We start from the raw sequence: 18000 nt of genomic DNA, 5'->3' as shown, positions 1-18000 counted from the left end.
TTTTCCCCAATCATTATTATTATTATAATTATTTTTTAAAACAGTCAATCGCTACTTCTCATTTTGCTTGTAAAAATACTTTGCCCATCATGAAATACTTCTCAGACCAATCCAGTTGAGAATACTATACATGTCATCATCAACAGTTAATAAGCCATATCTGTTTCTCACTAACGTCCTGCCTCTCTATTGTTCACTTGCTATCTTTCTCTATCCTCTTCTCTTCACTTCCCCCCTTCCACACTGTCCTATTCTCATTAAGTACCTTCACTGCTTTTATGTCCTCCAATTTTTTGCTCTCTATCATAGAGTGCGGATAGTCGGTATATATTGAGTGGGTACATACAATATCTTTCTTTCATAGCCTGGCTTACTTCACTCAGCATATTTATTTTTCTTTTATACATTCAATCACTATACATCATTTAGCTTGTATAGTGAATTTTCCAACATGAATACATTTCTCACCAGTCCAGTTGGGGAACCTATACACATTATCATCAACAGATAATAATCCATTTCTGTGTTCCATAAATGTCTTGCCTCTTTATTTTTCTTCCTAATGTCTTTCCTCAGACTCTCCTCCTTCTCCCATCCTCTTCCCATACTGTATCCAGTATCTATAACCAATTTCCATGTTTCTATATCCTCTAGTTTTTCAGTTTCAACTATATCTTGGCCTGCTACTAGATCCTAGTAGAAACTGAACACTTGACCATGGGCCTCCAAGTTCCCACGCAATTATCACGAACTGGGTGTTATCTGACCCATTGTTTTAGTCTGCTTTCTGTCACTATAACAGAATACCACAGGCTGGGTAATTAATAAAGAAAATAATTTATTCTTCTGGAGACTAGGAAGTCAAAGAGCATCATGCTGGTATGATGTGGCAGAAGGTAGAAGGGGAAAGTGAGTATGTGTGTACGTATATGTGTGTGTGTGTGTGTGTGTGTGTGTTTCAGAAAGTTAGTGAAAAAATGCAACTAAATTATTAGTCTATTTTGGTGGAAAAATTTTTGAAACCCATACATAGATTTTTAATGATACATATTTTTCATAAACTTTTTGAAACCTCTTGCTCTCCATAAAAATATAATATGTATGCATATATGTATGTATTCATACTTACAAAATAAGGAGGAAATACTCATATATGTATGAATTCATACATAATGCAAATATCTTTATTTCTTTTCTTATCCCTTTCTTACATAACATAACATATATTGACTTTATATAGGTATTTAGATTTTTTTAGAATTTTAAATTTTATTTACATTATTATTTTTTAGTTTATTATAGGGCACATGCACTCACCAGAGAGAGACAGAGAGAGAGAAAGTGAGAAAGAAAGCTGCCAGGCCCAGGATTCAAACTGTGGTCAGCTATGTGGAAGTCCACTGCCTTAACCACTATGCCACCAGTATTGTTATTGCTGGCCCCAGTATTGTTAAGTTTACATTATAATATTTAAGTTTATGAGATTTCAGGAGAAGGCTTAACACCAAGGATCTTATTTTCTCTTTTGAAAGGGAGATTCGTGTGTTTTTTGGTTATGTGAAGGATAGTTGTAGTATGTTAGATGGAACTATTACCTGTTATTGTATTTATTTGGACATTATGTATAGTTTATGGAAGATGAATATGGGTGCCAAGTTGATAAGGAGTGGACTTGTGATGATTAATTTTAGGTGTCAACTTGGTTGGATTAAGGAACACCTGGAGAATTGGTAAAGCATTACTTCTAGGTATGGGTGTTTCCAGAGGAGATTGGCATGTGAGTCGATGAACTGAGGGGGAAGATCTGCCCTCGGTGTGGGTGGACGCCCATTCAACTGGAAGTCTGGACAGAACAAAAAAGTCAGAGGGAAGTCAGTTTCCTCTCTGTCCTAGAACTGGACACCCTTCTCTTGCCCTTGGTCATCAGAACTCCAGGCTTATACTTTTGGACTTAAAGACTTACACCAGTGCTTTGCCCTCCATGTTCTCAGAATTTCAGCCCTGGACTAGTTCTGAAACTTATGGACTAAGACCAAGCCACACTATCCCAGAGTCCCCAGTTTGCAGACAGCCTGTTAAAGGACTTCTCAGTTTCCATAATTGCATGAACTAATTCTTGTAATAAATCTCCTCTCTTCTACCTTTCTCTATATTTGTTCATTTGTCTTTCTGTCTTTTATTGGTTCTGTCTCCCTGGAGACCCTTTCCTAAGGCACCTACCAAATATACCCAATTAGAAAGATGATTCATAAGCACCATTGGCTTGTATTGTGGCTTTTATGCAGGCCCTTGGACGGCTAGTCCTGTATGTAGTAAAAAGGGGAAAGATCCCTTTTGAGACGCTGGAGACTCAAGGTGATGAAGAGTTGGTTCAACTTTCTCCAGATGAAGAAAGCAAGGACCTCATCTATCACCTGTTCCACCCTGGGGAGAATGTGAAGGACTATCTGAGTGACCTTCTGGAGCATCCCTTCTTTTGGACTTGGGAGAGGTATGTAGAACTTGAATATACATCATGGCCTCCAGAATGGAGAGGGTGAGGTGGTGTGGGTGGGAGTTCCTGTTGGGGACCAGCAGACCCAGACGTGAGTCTCAGCTTGTCACTTGAAGGTTGTGTGTCCTGGAGAGATGATTTAACCTCTATGAGTTCTGGTTTTCTCTTCTGAAAGATAGGGAACTGGGTAGGAAAAAGAGAATGCTTGCCTCTTTCATGAGCAAAACTTTTAGACATTATTAGTTTTATTAAAAGCCAAAATCTAAGTTTTCTCCTCTCAAAGAGTGAGAAGGATGGGATGTTCATGATAATTCTGTCATTTTCAGCCGCTATAGAACCCTCCGGAATGTGGGAAATGAATCTGACATTAAAAAGCTAAAACCTAAAAGCAAGATCCTTGAACTACTAAATCCTGGGCCATCTGATTGTTCAAGAAGTTTTTCCCAGTGGACTAAGGAGGTAAAAACAATTCATGTCTTGGGATTATTCCAGGAATAAGAATCTATGTAAAGTTTTATGTCACTTTTCTAACTTATTGTATACCATTGTTCTTTCCCAACTGAAGGAAGGAGAGGGTAATTTTCCTTTTCGCCTTCTGTCCCAGTTCCACATGGCTCTTTCTGGTCCCTGCACCCTACTTTGGAGGTCAAGTAGTCCCTCTTTCCTTCAGACCAGAACCCTGGGCATACTCTTATTCAGCTCCCCCTTAGCATGGCCGTGTGGCCGTGTCCTAGCTGAGTCTTTCCCACAGCCTGACTTAGAACTCTTTCACCATCATGTGCTGAGACCATGCAGTTAACACAAGCTGAGTATGAAAGAACTGCCCCTCAGGCCTAAAGAGCAAGGACTCCACTGAGGAAAACTGTTTGCAAGGTCAACAGTTTTTTGAGTTTTAATTCTCTATTGTGTCGCTGTACTGGCCTGCACTCAATTTCTCTGCCATGGGCCTTATTGCCATACCCCAGTACCCCATAAAGGCACCCCCAGCCTTACTATAACTTTTACAATAATCCTAAAAGAATGCGAATCTACTAAGGCGACAGCTGCATAAGGCGGCGGCTGTGAACAGGAGTTACTCCCATTAGACTCACCCCACCCTCCTGGAAAATGTCAATAAAGAATGCTACATTCACTTCTCCTACTAGAAATTACATAGATAAGCGTTAAAAAGGTTTAGGTTAAAGCTACTAATTGGTAAAACGATTTCAGTAGCAGGGAGGGGCTCAGGGACTCATTTACGAGGTGCTGTTACCCCAAAGACTATAATCCACCCTTACTCTCAGGACAAGGAAAGATTGCCATTTCCCAAGCCACAGTCATTGTATAGAGTAGCATGTGGAGGGTCTTAAGTACACAATAACCTTTAAGTCAGTCATTAAGTTACTCACAAGACTACATTTCTTTTCTATGTAGACTTACCCTCTTAGCTGTAGACTACCCCAGAAATAATATAAATATTTCACTGTAGTATATACTAACCTTGTCTTTACTAAACTAGACAGGATTTATTTTTAGGCTCTTGTAATTGCTGCCACCCTAGCCTGAGGCTAAAGTTCTCAAGCTGACCTGGGGCTTAAAATTTTTAAACCAATTTGGGACTAAAGTAATTAAGCTGGTCTGGGACTAAAAATTCCTAAAAACCCTCTCATTCAAAGACCCTCCCTGGTAATTAAGATTAAAAAGAAAAGAAAGAAAAATAGACTTCCTCGTTTTAAAAATTATGACTGTTTATACCTAAACAAAACAAATGTCATGTTTTAAAATTATTATTCCTATACTTTAAATGCCTTACCTTTGAGAGTAAAATCTTTCACTTATTTCCCCTCGCCCATCCTACCCCTGTAAAACTCCTTCTATAATAAATATACATGACTGCTGGCCATCAGGGCTACAGTCCTGAGTTTACTCTGGCTGTAGCTGACTAAAAACATGCTAAAGGGCATAAAGTCTTAGTCTAATTCCTGTTCACCCATGTTGCCTCCCTGTGCACCCACCCCGGCTGGAACACGGCTTCCGGCAATCATGACAAGAGAAGCTGACTAAATAGAGCTCAACCCAAAGGTGGAGCTCTACCATGGGGTGTTGTGGTCCAGGGAGAGCTTGCTATCCTTGCTGCCTGTGAATGGTCCAGCTCTCAGGATCCGTGTACAGAACTTCATCTGCCTGAGAAAATAGACTTTGAAGAAAAGATGATCTTTCAAATTACTTCCCTTTAAGAAAAGTGCCACCTACATTGAAGGTGGCATTTTTCACTATATTTAGTGAAACTATACAAGCTTAATTACATGTCAATCTAATCAATACATCATACACTTCATTATTATTAATTAACAAACATCTATCAAATATTGATTATGTGCTAGGTCCATGTGAGGCCCCAGACATACAAAGCAGAATGTGGCATGAGCAGTGTGGGGCTGAAAGATTCATAGGAATGAGTCTATATGATGTACACTGGCCACCTTTGAGACCCAAGCAAAGCACTATGGGAGAATCCATACTCTTCAGTTCTTTGACTGACATCAGCACCTTCATCCTAGGCCTGACCTAGAACTCTCCTTTTCCCATATGTCTTTGTTTCTGGTTCTCATTTTACTTTTTTCCCTTGGTTTTATCTATAGATTATACACCATACTCATAACTACCGGCCTAATCTCCATATTCCTTGCTAGCCTATAAGTTCCTTGTTTGTTATTGTATCCCTGACATGGAGTGGATGTGTCATTATTCTTTGCTAAAGAATGTCTACAAAACTTCAACTCATAAAAACAAAGAAATTTGAATCCAGTGCAGACAATAGTGATGGCTAACAGGTATGTAGTGCTTGATTATACGCCATCCATAGTTCTCAGGGCTTAAAACATTACCACATTTAATCCTCACGAATAACTGTGAGACAATTATCTACATGTTGCAGATAGGCAAACTAAAGCATAGACAAAATAATTTTCTCAAATGCACAGAGCTAGTAGAGTTGTAGCAGGGTTTGAAATTGGAAAGAATGGCCGAAGGGGCCATGTGTTTAAACCACTCTACTACATAAGCCACAATGGCATCAAATCCATCAACTCATTTAATTGCTGAGGAAATTGCAGCTGAGAGATAGCACTCGAATTACCTAGAGTTAGAAAGCCAGAGATAGAACTGGGAAGAAATACTTGTTCTTTTGTTTCTCAATTGTTTGGTTCTTATTTGGTTCTAAATTTCATTGATTTACATAGGATTTTGATTGACTTTCACATCTTATCTTTTTTTTTAAAAAAAAAAGTTCACTCATTTCTTTGTTTTATGAATAACAGAGACAGAGAGAGGGAGCGATGATGAAAAAAAGACAAACACCACCAACAGGGTCCTCATGCTGTGATCCACCCCCAGCTTCCGCCAGCTCTGAATCATGGGCACACGTATGCCTGGCATGTTCAGGAAGGTCCCTGGTCAAGAACCTGGAACCTTCCCATGTGGGTTAGCCTCACAGAGACTTATGTGACCATATGCCACCATCTGGCCCCTATGTGTTACTTAATTCCCATTTTACACTTTGCTTTTCTGTTGATTTTAGTGACATGCTAATTTTCATGATCATATGATTATTTTGTGGCGGCACAGGTCTGGAACTCCAGTTTCCCAGTGTATATGATGTCTTGTTTCTTGGCTTGCCCCAGTCACCATGTGTACACTGAACGATCCTCCTAAGGAGGAAATGTAATCAAGTCTGAATTTGGAAGGGTGGCCACAGGGATTAAAAACATAACATAGGGACCAGCACATGGGGTAATTGTTAAGTTGCTCCCACATAATTGACTGTGGCTTGAGTCCCAGGTCTGGTGGCCTAGAACTCATGCCCAGCACGTGTGCATGTGTGCCCAAAATCCCAAGAGGAGACTAGAGAAGGGATTGTGATATGGCCACCCCTCCTGGGGGAGGAGGAAATTTCTTACTTTTTATCTGTTTCTCTTTGTCTCTCCAGTAAAGTGCATGCTCCCTATAACAAAATCTCTCTCTCTCTTAAGAAAAAAAAAAGGATCATATAATGAACAAATCTCCTAGTGTAGGAGGAAATGTTGTTTAAAACCATGTTTTAATATATTCTTATGAAATGATTAACTTGGAAAAAAGACACAAATTTAAAGTTGCTCACAGTCCCATATCCAAACACAACTACAGTTAGCATTTTGATGTACACTGTTTACCTCCATTTTTAGAAGTGTTTATTTCTTCCAGAAGACAGAGACAGAGAAAAAAAGAGATTCAGGCAGACAGAGAGACAGACACTTCCAATAGGGTCCTCATGCTGCAATCTCCCCCAGCCTCAGCCGGCCTAGATCATGGCCATGTGCATGAGGGACCCAAGCCCAGGCCCTTTCCCTTGTGATTTGCACTGCATTGCCACTGTGCCACCACTTGGCCCCATACGTCCATGTTTTTTTCCTATTAATTTGCTTTATTGGTTAGTGGCAATTGTAGAATATATTCGAATTTATATTTTGCTTTAAAAAAATTTTGCTAGATTGGACCAGCAGTTAGCATAATGGCTATGTAGCTGGACTCCCATGTAGTCGACCACAGTTCGTGTCCCGGACCCAGTGGCTTAAACTCACACTGGGTGCGTGTGCGTGCATGCCCAAGATCCCAAGAGGAGAATGGAGGAGAAGGGATTGTGGTGTGGCCTCTCCCCTGGGTGGTGACTTCTCGCTTTCTGTCTCTCTGTCTGTCTGGTGAACGCACACGCCCTGTAGCAAACACCTCTCCAAACAAATTTGCTAGAGGGCATGTGCATTCACCAGGGAGAGAGCATGTACATTCATCAGGGGGAGAGAAAGAGAGAGAGACAGAGAAAGATAGAGACAGAGAAAGTAAGCCCCTCCTAGCCTCATAGGGCATGGTCACTTTGCAGTCCCCTCTCCTTCACTTCTCCATCCTTTTGGGATTTGGGGTACACGTGCACATGCACCTGGCGTCTAGGACTTGAACTGTGAGGTCGGCCATGTGGGGTTCAGTTGCTTTAACCACCATGCCATGGGCTGGCTTGTATTTTGCATTTTGGTAATAATATTTTAATAGGATTTATATTGTGTTACTACCACATTTTTGTGCTATGTTTTGTTTTTTAGATTGATGAATATGTTATGAAAAAAATGAATAAATTCTATGAAAAAAATCGTAATTTTTACAAGGACACTGTGGGTGATTTGCTAAAGTTCATCCGTAATATAGGAGAACACATAGATGAAGACAAGAATAAAGAGTAAGTATTTTTTTTCATTTCTTTTTTTAAATTTTTTTTTGAGAGTTCTTTGCTATTGGGTGCTTGCACTCACCAGAAAGACAGAGAGAGACAAAGAGACAGAAGGCAAGAAATTACCCCTCCTCTTGGGGTCCTGGGCATGCATGCACATGTGCCTGGTGTGAGTTTGGGTCTGGGGCTCAAACTGTGGTCCACTACATGGGAGTCCAGTGATACAGCCGTTACGCCAACTGCTGGTCCCGGTATTTTTTTCATTTCTTTAGTGCACATGTGAAATGAGAATGATTAAAAAAATCCAATTCTGGACTGGCTTCATAGCCTAGTAATTAAAGGAGCCTGGATTCCACATGGCTGACCACAGTTTGAATCCCAGCCCTGGTGGCTTGAAAGACATGCAGGTTGTGTGTGTGTGTACATGCCCACAGTCTTGAAAGAATGGAAAAATGGAAGAGAAAGGATTGTGGCATAACCACATCCCAGTGGGGTGTGCCTTCTCCCTCTCTCAGGTCTGTATCTGTAACTCTCTGGCAAGTTGTATGTACCTTTACACACACACACACACACACACACATACACACAAATCTAATTCGAAATTCATATCTGCTATGGAAGGAAGAAAATTCATCTTTATGAAAGAAATGACACCCACTATTTGGGAAAGAGCTATCACTGGGGACATACAATGAATGATGTGTGTGTGCAGAAGGCACAAATATTCCTGTTCAGCATTTGCTGGGTTACTTTGAACAGAAGCTAATGATGACCTTAGGTGAAAATTAAAAATAAACCCATGTTACTTAAATTGGTTCTTGTTGCCACAAACATTAGCTTTAAACTCATGTGAAAACTTGCAGTTCAGGGACCAGCAGTTAGTGTAATGGCTATGTCGCTGGACTCCCATGTAGTCGACCACGGTTCAAGTCTCAGACCCAGTGGCTTAAACTCATGCCGGGTGTGTGTGAGTGCGTGCCCAAGATCCCGAGAGGAGAATGGAGGAGAAGGGATTGCGGCATGGCCATCCCCCTCAGGGGTGATTTCTAGCTTTCTGTCTTTCTCTCTCTCTCTGTCTTTCTGGTGAGCGCACACACCCTATAGCAAAAACCTCTCTGGGAAAAAAACAAAAACAAAACAAAACTTGCAGTTCAGAGCTGTTTGAAATTTTGGAATTGTAGGAAGAAAATTGTGACCTTGTACCTTTCCATTTTTTTAATGAAAAAAAATTAAGAAGTTCAGAAAGATTATGTGACCAAAGTTTGTGCTAGTTAGTTGAAGAGTCAGCAGATGAATCTTACTCTGTTGGATTCCTGAATCCTTATCCGTTCTGCCACAGAAACCAAGGGAGCCAAGAGATCTTGAGACCCTCTTTTGTGAAGGGGAAGAAGGATTTGGGCAAACAGGCTAAACTGTGTGTGTTTCATTGCAGCCTAAAGTCAAAAATTGGAGATCCTTCCTGTTATTTTCAGAAGAAATTTCCAGATCTGGTGATCTACGTCTATACAAAATTACAGGACACAGAATATAAAAAGCATTTCCCCAACACCCACCATCCAGACCAGCCTCAGTGTGACAGAGGAGGCAGGACCAGTGGGCTGGCCAGCCCTGCGTGCTGACCAGCTGAGTCAAGTTCAGGAAGTCATTTATTCATTGTTTAGTCCTGGGAAGGTTGCAACTCTCTGGGCCTCTTAACTAACCCAGGTACTTGTGAAGTTGACTTGGATAATGGATGTGTCCATTCCTGGTGCAGTGCATTTCGTATCTTTGTAACAAAAGCATTATCTGCCTAAACTACACTAGTCCATTTTTCTGGGTTAAGTTTATCAGCAGCAACTGGGAGGTCAGTCTGCTAAGATGCCTCTTGTGATTTGTACCAAAGGAGTGAGTACGACGCCTGATGCTGTATGTTTTTATAATTTCACTTCATTTTCCAGTGGCATTACAAAATAGGGTTTAGTAACCCCATTTAAGAACTGAACAATCTAAAAAAATTGAAATCCGAGACTTTCAAAAAAAATTGAAATAGGTACTTGTATGCCAATATTCAGCAATTGTCACAATAAGCCAAAAGGTTGGAACAGCCAGAATCCATCATCCATCAATGAATACACACACACACACACACACACACACACACACACACATAATGAATGAACCTTGAAAACATACTAAGCGAAATGAACCGAATATGAAAGGAAAAATATTGTATGATCTCACTTACAGGAGGCAGCTAAAATAAACAAGTTCATGGAGACAGGGTTACCAGAGGCTAGGAGGAGGAAGAAAATGAAGAGTTATTATTTAATGAGTGCAGAGTTTCTGTTTGGGATTTTTAAAAATCTGGAAATGGATAATGGTGATGGTCACACCACATTGTAAATGTACTTAATGCCACTAAAATGTACATGTAAAATAGTCAAAATGCTCATTTTTATGTTGTGTGCATTTTACCACCAAAAACAAAACAAAACAAAACAAAAAGGAGCAACCTGAAACTCAATGTTTTGGCTACTTGCCTGACCTCATATACTCTGCTTAGAGCACTGTGTAAATGGATATGGGGTTATTGTGACCTTTCCCTTAGGTACCTTAGAGCTTACCCCAAAGCTCTTCTGGTGAGACCCCCAAAGAAATATGCCAGATGGGCTCCCAGAAGCATTTAATATTTGTTGAGCACCAGTTTAATTCTAGGTAACAGTTGCATAAATGCTACTCTTTCTAGAACCACCTGCACTGGTTTTCGTGATCTTAAGGCAGTAGTTCTTAACTGGGGACCACTTTGCCCCTCAGGGGACATTTGGTAACATCTGGAGATGTTCTTAGTGTCACAGCTGGGGCAACGATGCTATTGGCATTTAGTGGGTGGAGACTGTGAATGCTGCCAAGTACTCTACAATGCAGGGTACAGCCCCCACAACACAGAATATCTGATCAAAATACCAGAGGAGCTGAGGATAGGAAAACCTGCCTTAAGGGACTGGGACAATTTTGACTTGACTGTGGAGGGTGTGGGCCACTTCACAGAAGAGTGAGCTGAATTTGTTTTCTTGCCAGTTGGATCTGCAGTGAGGTAGTCCTGGTGTTAGCGCCTCAGGCAGTCCTTCAGACACCCTCACCTGCCACTCCCCATTCTGGGTGGCTTTTTTTGACTCTAGCACCCATAACCTCATCAGGCCACACCTCTTCCCACCTCATAGCTTTGGTTTCCCACTGGAATCTGAACACCTTTGGGCCAATGACTCTCTTTTACTAGAATTTGTATCTTCACTGTCTAGTGAAGTGTCTGCCATGTGGTAACACTCCATAAATATTCATTGGATAATGAATGAACATCTTCAAATATGAGTAATGGTACTATCTTACATTTTTATGGTTATCTATAAGTTATAGGTGACATGTACATGTTTTATCTGTTTTTAAGACAACCCTGTAAGTATTGTTATCCTCATTTTGCTAATGTGGAAACTTAAGCTAGAAACATTTTCACTTACTCAAGAACGTATAGGTAGGAAGTGTCCCTGTGTTGATTTGAACAGATAGTCTGGCTCTAAGCCTATGTCCTTTCTATTTATCATTGTGGTGAAGATGGAATTTTATAATGGGAACAATACAGTATCTTAGATTCTTTCTGAAAAGGAGGTGTCTAGTAATGGATAAATGAATGTCACTGAAGAAAGTGAAAAACAAACTTAGGTCTTTAAAATTTTTTTTAAGTTTATTTTATTTGTGATAGATAGCATGTGTGCATAAGAGAGAGAGAGAGAGAGAGAAGCATGCTTTTTTCTGCTCAGGCCACAATCCCTGTCCCCAAGTCCTCAAGCTTGTTGAAATCTTGGGCACACGTATGTGCCCTGTGTGTTTCAAGTTGCCTGTGGTTGGCTATGTGGCTTACATGACTATGGTTCAGTATGTTAAAGAGATTTTATAATAACATGATTGCTTTCACTTTTAAAAATTAAGCTTTAGTTGTCTGACTTGAAACAAATACCTGAAAATGTCAATCAAATTATCCATTTGTGAAATACATTCAATAAATCCTTGAATCATCTTGTTAAACCTGCTTCTTTTTCAGTGACATTTGTTTTAGAGATGGTAATTATCTACAACAGATACAATAAAGTACTCAGTAGTTACTTGATAATTCCTGGATAAGTTTTAAGAAAGGGCATCCCACTCTACAGAAATGGGAGAAGAAGCCTATTTTCAACCCTCCAGCAATTATGGAACAATGTGGGCTCCGGGTGTCCTTGCAGACAAAGAAGGAACTGGTCATTTCACACATTTCACACTTTAGTTCTCTGAGTTTCTGCTGAGACTTTGCAAATGTTTCTTGTTCAATTGTCATTACTGCAAACCTTTTACAGAGCATGTAGTCCATATCAGCTATTATATTAGGCAAGGTGATTCCGTGCCTGGGCTTGCCAAGCAGAGGTGCCAGTTAAACAGAAAAGAGGAAGTGCCCACCCAGAATGTACAGGAGCAGAACATAGGTGAGACAGTGGTAGTAAGAGTAACGAGGTAGTCCCCTGTTGAATACCTGCTGCTTTCTAGTGTCTAACATTTTTTCCATATGACATCCAGCGATATCTACGATGATGCTGTAAGATGTGGTTATCTCTATTTTATAGACAAGACAATGTGCAGAAAGGATTGATAAATCACCCCAGTTTCCACAGTTATGGAGGGGAAGAGCCAGGATGCAAACCCAGGCCAGGAAGTCCATAGGAAGTGATCTTTTTTGAGTGCCAGATGGTGAGTTTAAGTGGGATGGACTAGTCACTTTGTAGACATATCAGGGCTTCACCCATTCTTCATTGAAGTCTCTCTGAGACTGGTCAAGCTTACCAGTGATCTTCACAGTGCCAAATCCAGTAGGTCACTTTCCTGTCTAGGTTCACTTCATGACTATAGTTTATTCACCTGGCAACCCTCTTGCTGTTGAAACTATTTTTTTAAAGAGGTTTTTGCCTTAGAGCTCATGAGCTCTCTGGAGAAAGAGAGAGACAGTCAGAGGGAAAGTGAGAAATCATCCTCCAGGAAGGATGACCACACTTTAATCCCTTATCCTCCATTCTCCTCCTGGGATCCACACACCAGGTGTGATTTTTAAGCCACCAGGTCTGGGACTTGAACTGTGGTTAGCCACGTGGGAGTCCAATGACGTAACACTACGCCATGTACCATTCCCAGAAACTGTCTTCTTTAACATCCTTAATTCTACCCTTCCTATTGATTGCTTCTCCATGGTGTCCTTTACCAGCTTCTGTACTTAACAGCTAATTGCTGAGTGCCCCCAATTTAATTATCAAGCAATTCACTGTTTCCCTTTCTTTTTTCCCCCCTTTGGAGAGTTTTTATTTATTTATTTATTTATTTTTTGCTGTAGGGCACGTGCGCTCGCCAGACAGACAGAGCAAGACAGTGAGACAGAAAGCCAGAAATCACCCCCCAGGGGGGATGGCCACACCGCAATCCCTTCTCCATTCTCCTCTTGGGATCTTGGGCATGCACACACGCACACGTGCCCGGCATGAAAAAACTAGAAGGAAGCAAGGAAGTAAGCTTTGTTGATATTTTAAGGAAAGCAAGCAGAAGGAGCAGCCAGTCCAAAGGCTCTGAGACTATTCATATCCCATGTGTTTGAGGAATACAAAAGTTTGGTATGTCACATGTAGATTGAGCAAGAAGAAGTAGAAGGGAAAAGAGAGGAGACAGGAAATGAGGGAGGGCACAAAGGCAAATGCTTTTGCTAAGTGAGATGGGAAGCCCTCAGTGGAATGTGGACAGAGGACTGGATTACATGACCTCACTCTGCTTCTCTGTGGAGAGACTACAGAAGGCAAGAGTCAAGATGGGGAGATTAGTCAGGATGATACAGAGAGACCCTGAATTCATGAATAACTCAGGGCTGATAACTTCCTGAGATTTCTGCCCTCTGGCAAACTTACTGCCCCTCCCCGGAGCTACAGGGTAACCTGAAAGCTTGAATAGGTTAGATGTCCTGCTTTTCTGCCACATTCATTTCAGGGCAGGTTCTGAGCTCCTTCCCTATCCCTAACATCCCGAGACCTCTCCTCTCCAATTTCCCCATAAAAGACATGTCCGACCCCCAGTCAGGGCTGGAGATTCAGAGCATTAATTCTTCCATGCCCGCCAAGTGTCGTTTCTGTTCCTCGGTATCTGTTTTTCTGCAACATTTGGTGCATTGGCTGGGAAATGGAATCAGACTGGCCCTTTGAGCCACCGATCCCAGGGAATTTCCCCCTGGAATGGGCACTATGGTGTGCCCCCGTCTTGTTTGACAGGATCCCTCAGCTGGGGTGCCTGCCCCTGGCTGAGCATTCCTGGATCATTGGACTCTGATTGGAGAGAAGGACTGACTCCTGGATCCTGATGCATCAACCTTGGTCAGCTCTGGTAATTTGGTAAGCCCCCGGGGATCTGTAGAACTTTTGTTAGACTTACTTGAATAGAGTAGAGTAGGAGACCCGATTGATCACTTTCCTTTGGTCACAGGATCAGCAGTTAGGGCTCATCTGGTAATTGGTTGGTGTGGGGAAGGAATGTATAACCTCTGAATGAATGTGAATATTTGTTTGTGATAAACAAATGAGCAACTGTGTTTGCGGCTCTATGGTGTCTTACTGCAGAGCATGATTGGGTTTGTGACTGCATTTCTGTGGGAGTTCTGAAAAGGCTAAGCTGCAAAATTGATGCTAGGGGACACTGTCTGCCTCTATGCATTTGATCCAGCGGAGGGTTTATTTCTGATTGCTCATTGCCAAGGAACTACACAAAGCCATGAAGGACATGACCAGACGGATGCCTGATTGGCCCTTAGTCCCCTGTTGAATACCTGCTGCTTTCTAGTGTCTAACATTTTTTCCATATGACATCCAGCGATATCTACGATGATGCTGTAAGATGTGGTTATCTCTATTTTATAGACAAGACAATGTGCAGAAAGGATTGATAAATCACCGCAGTTTCCAGCGTTATGGAGGGGAAGAGCCAGGATGCAAACCCAGGCCAGGAAGTCCATAGGAAGTGATCTTTTTTGAGTGCCAGATGGTGAGTTTAAGTGGGATGGACTAGTCACTTTGTAGACATATCAGGGCTTCACCCATTCTTCATTGAAGTCTCTCTGAGACTGGTCAAGCTTACCAGTGATCTTCACAGTGCCAAATCCAGTAGGTCACTTTCCTGTCTAGGTTCACTTCATGACTATAGTTTATTCACCTGGCAACCCTCTTGCTGTTGAAACTATTTTTTTAAAGAGGTTTTTGCCTTAGAGCTCATGAGCTCTCTGGAGAAAGAGAGAGACAGTCAGAGGGAAAGTGAGAAATCATCCTCCAGGAAGGATGACCACACTTTAATCCCTTATCCTCCATTCTCCTCCTGGGATCCACACACCAGGTGTGATTTTTAAGCCACCAGGTCTGGGACTTGAACTGTGGTTAGCCACGTGGGAGTCCAATGACGTAACACTACGCCATGTACCATTCCCAGAAACTGTCTTCTTTAACATCCTTAATTCTACCCTTCCTATTGATTGCTTCTCCATGGTGTCCTTTACCAGCTTCTGTACTTAACAGCTAATTGCTGAGTGCCCCCAATTTAATTATCAAGCAATTCACTGTTTCCCTTTCTTTTTTCCCCCCTTTGGAGAGTTTTTATTTATTTATTTATTTATTTTTTGCTGTAGGGCACGTGCGCTCGCCAGACAGACGGAGCAAGACAGTGAGACAGAAAGCCAGAAATCACCCCCCAGGGGGGATGGCCACACCGCAATCCCTTCTCCATTCTCCTCTTGGGATCTTGGGCATGCACACACGCACACGTGCCCGGCATGAAAAAACTAGAAGGAAGCAAGGAAGTAAGCTTTGTTGATATTTTAAGGAAAGCAAGCAGAAGGAGCAGCCAGTCCAAAGGCTCTGAGACTATTCATATCCCATGTGTTTGAGGAATACAAAAGTTTGGTATGTCACATGTAGATTGAGCAAGAAGAAGTAGAAGGGAAAAGAGAGGAGACAGGAAATGAGGGAGGGCACAAAGGCAAATGCTTTTGCTAAGTGAGATGGGAAGCCCTCAGTGGAATGTGGACAGAGGACTGGATTACATGACCTCACTCTGCTTCTCTGTGGAGAGACTACAGAAGGCAAGAGTCAAGATGGGGAGATTAGTCAGGATGATACAGAGAGACCCTGAATTCATGAATAACTCAGGGCTGATAACTTCCTGAGATTTCTGCCCTCTGGCAAACTTACTGCCCCTCCCCGGAGCTACAGGGTAACCTGAAAGCTTGAATAGGTTAGATGTCCTGCTTTTCTGCCACATTCATTTCAGGGCAGGTTCTGAGCTCCTTCCCTATCCCTAACATCCCGAGACCTCTCCTCTCCAATTTCCCCATAAAAGACATGTCCGACCCCCAGTCAGGGCTGGAGATTCAGAGCATTAATTCTTCCATGCCCGCCAAGTGTCGTTTCTGTTCCTCGGTATCTGTTTTTCTGCAACATTTGGTGCATTGGCTGGGAAATGGAATCAGACTGGCCCTTTGAGCCACCGATCCCAGGGAATTTCCCCCTGGAATGGGCACTATGGTGTGCCCCCGTCTTGTTTGACAGGATCCCTCAGCTGGGGTGCCTGCCCCTGGCTGAGCATTCCTGGATCATTGGACTCTGATTGGAGAGAAGGACTGACTCCTGGATCCTGATGCATCAACCTTGGTCAGCTCTGGTAATTTGGTAAGCCCCCGGGGATCTGTAGAACTTTTGTTAGACTTACTTGAATAGAGTAGAGTAGGAGACCCGATTGATCACTTTCCTTTGGTCACAGGATCAGCAGTTAGGGCTCATCTGGTAATTGGTTGGTGTGGGGAAGGAATGTATAACCTCTGAATGAATGTGAATATTTGTTTGTGATAAACAAATGAGCAACTGTGTTTGCGGCTCTATGGTGTCTTACTGCAGAGCATGATTGGGTTTGTGACTGCATTTCTGTGGGAGTTCTGAAAAGGCTAAGCTGCAAAATTGATGCTAGGGGACACTGTCTGCCTCTATGCATTTGATCCAGCGGAGGGTTTATTTCTGATTGCTCATTGCCAAGGAACTACACAAAGCCATGAAGGACATGACCAGACGGATGCCTGATTGGCCCTCTCTGGGGGGCACCCGCCCTTTGTCCATTGTAACACCATTCACAGGAGGGGAGACACAGAGGCCAACAGGAGAGTTTTCCCTGCAGAGGTGGATAGGCAGAGTAGCAAATGTCAGGTAGCCAATTCTGTCCTCAGAGGCTAGGACATGAGTTCCTCCTGACTGTGACAAAAAACATCCTCCCAGAGCTCGTCCTAACCTTCCTACAAAGACTTCTACTATGGAGCTAAACCCGCCCACTCTGTCTGGGAAAGGAGAGGGAGGGTTGGCCTCATCATCTACCTAGACAATCTTCCCTCATCGATTAGCTTGACAGATTTCTGTTCCCTTGTCCTCCATTCCATCTGTCACCTGCCACAGAAATACTTGTCTCCAGCACTGGGGTATCCACCGTTGGAATACTGAGAGGATGGATCTCAGAGAGAGACTGCTGTGGTCCTTCTGATTGCAGCCCTTGGCTGAGGCCCTCCTGCAAACTTGAACAAATTTATAGCCTATGCTGCCTGGCCTTTTCAACAGCATCCCCAGGAGGCTGTACAGCTTCTGAGCCTCAGGGCTAAGGCCCACCCCCTAGTAGCTGCCATCCCTCCAGAGTCTCCTCATCAATCACTTTCTCTAACCAGTGATCTCCTGAGCCTTCTGGGTAGTACAGGATTTTGATAACTGAAGAGATAGAGATATTTGGGATATGATGGGAAAAACCTCAATCCAAGTAATCTAAGCCCACTGTCCTGGACTATATGGTGACTAATTTTAAAAAGTGCTTCTCTGGTGATTATGGAGTTAAAATAAAACCAGGGAAGTTTAGAGCTCTCTGTGAGGTCTAATGGCCCTCTTTCAAGGTTGGATGGCTGCCAAGGGAACCTTACATCTCCCTACAGTGTGAGCTATGTACAACGTTGTTACTGGCACTCCGGCCACCCTGAGCAGTTTCCCTATGCTGCTGACTCCTGGCTACAGATAGCCTGAGTCATTCTGCCCTGGGCGTGGATCTGCATAAGAGGGCAAAAACAATGTACTATTATGGCCACATGTATCATTGCCCCCAGTGCCAAACTCTGACCCAAAGAAACCCATGGCTCCAACCCTGCAGGGCTCCCCAGAAGAGGATC

The 18000-nt window shown here is 42.5% G+C and overlaps 1 protein-coding gene across 2 annotated transcripts in view; it reads left to right on the top strand.

The window, feature by feature from the left end:
• Window positions 1-10918, top strand: part of RNASEL (ribonuclease L) — a 34835-nt gene extending 23917 nt beyond the window's left edge. Inside the window, exons 4-7 of one of the 2 annotated variants that reach the window (XR_003547730.1) lie at window positions 2286-2491; window positions 2821-2953; window positions 5116-5307; window positions 7606-7739. Coding sequence is in view for 1 of the 2 variants with exons in the window: in XM_006142330.3 (XP_006142392.1) it covers window positions 2286-2491; window positions 2821-2953; window positions 7606-7739; window positions 9163-9349 (660 nt within the window). In the remaining variant the exon portion in view is untranslated. Of the gene's footprint in view, window positions 1-2285; window positions 2492-2820; window positions 2954-5115; window positions 5308-7605; window positions 7740-9162 lie in introns of those variants that run through there. The other variant, XM_006142330.3, reaches the window with a different exon arrangement.
• Window positions 10919-18000: the final 7082 nt, after the last annotated feature.

This window comes from Tupaia chinensis, unplaced genomic scaffold (genome assembly GCF_000334495.1).
Source record: "Tupaia chinensis unplaced genomic scaffold, TupChi_1.0 Scaffold000074_1, whole genome shotgun sequence".
Lineage (NCBI taxonomy): Eukaryota > Metazoa > Chordata > Mammalia > Scandentia > Tupaiidae > Tupaia > Tupaia belangeri.
Note: the sequence above shows the minus strand (reverse complement) of the source record. Positions and strands in the feature narration are given on the sequence as shown.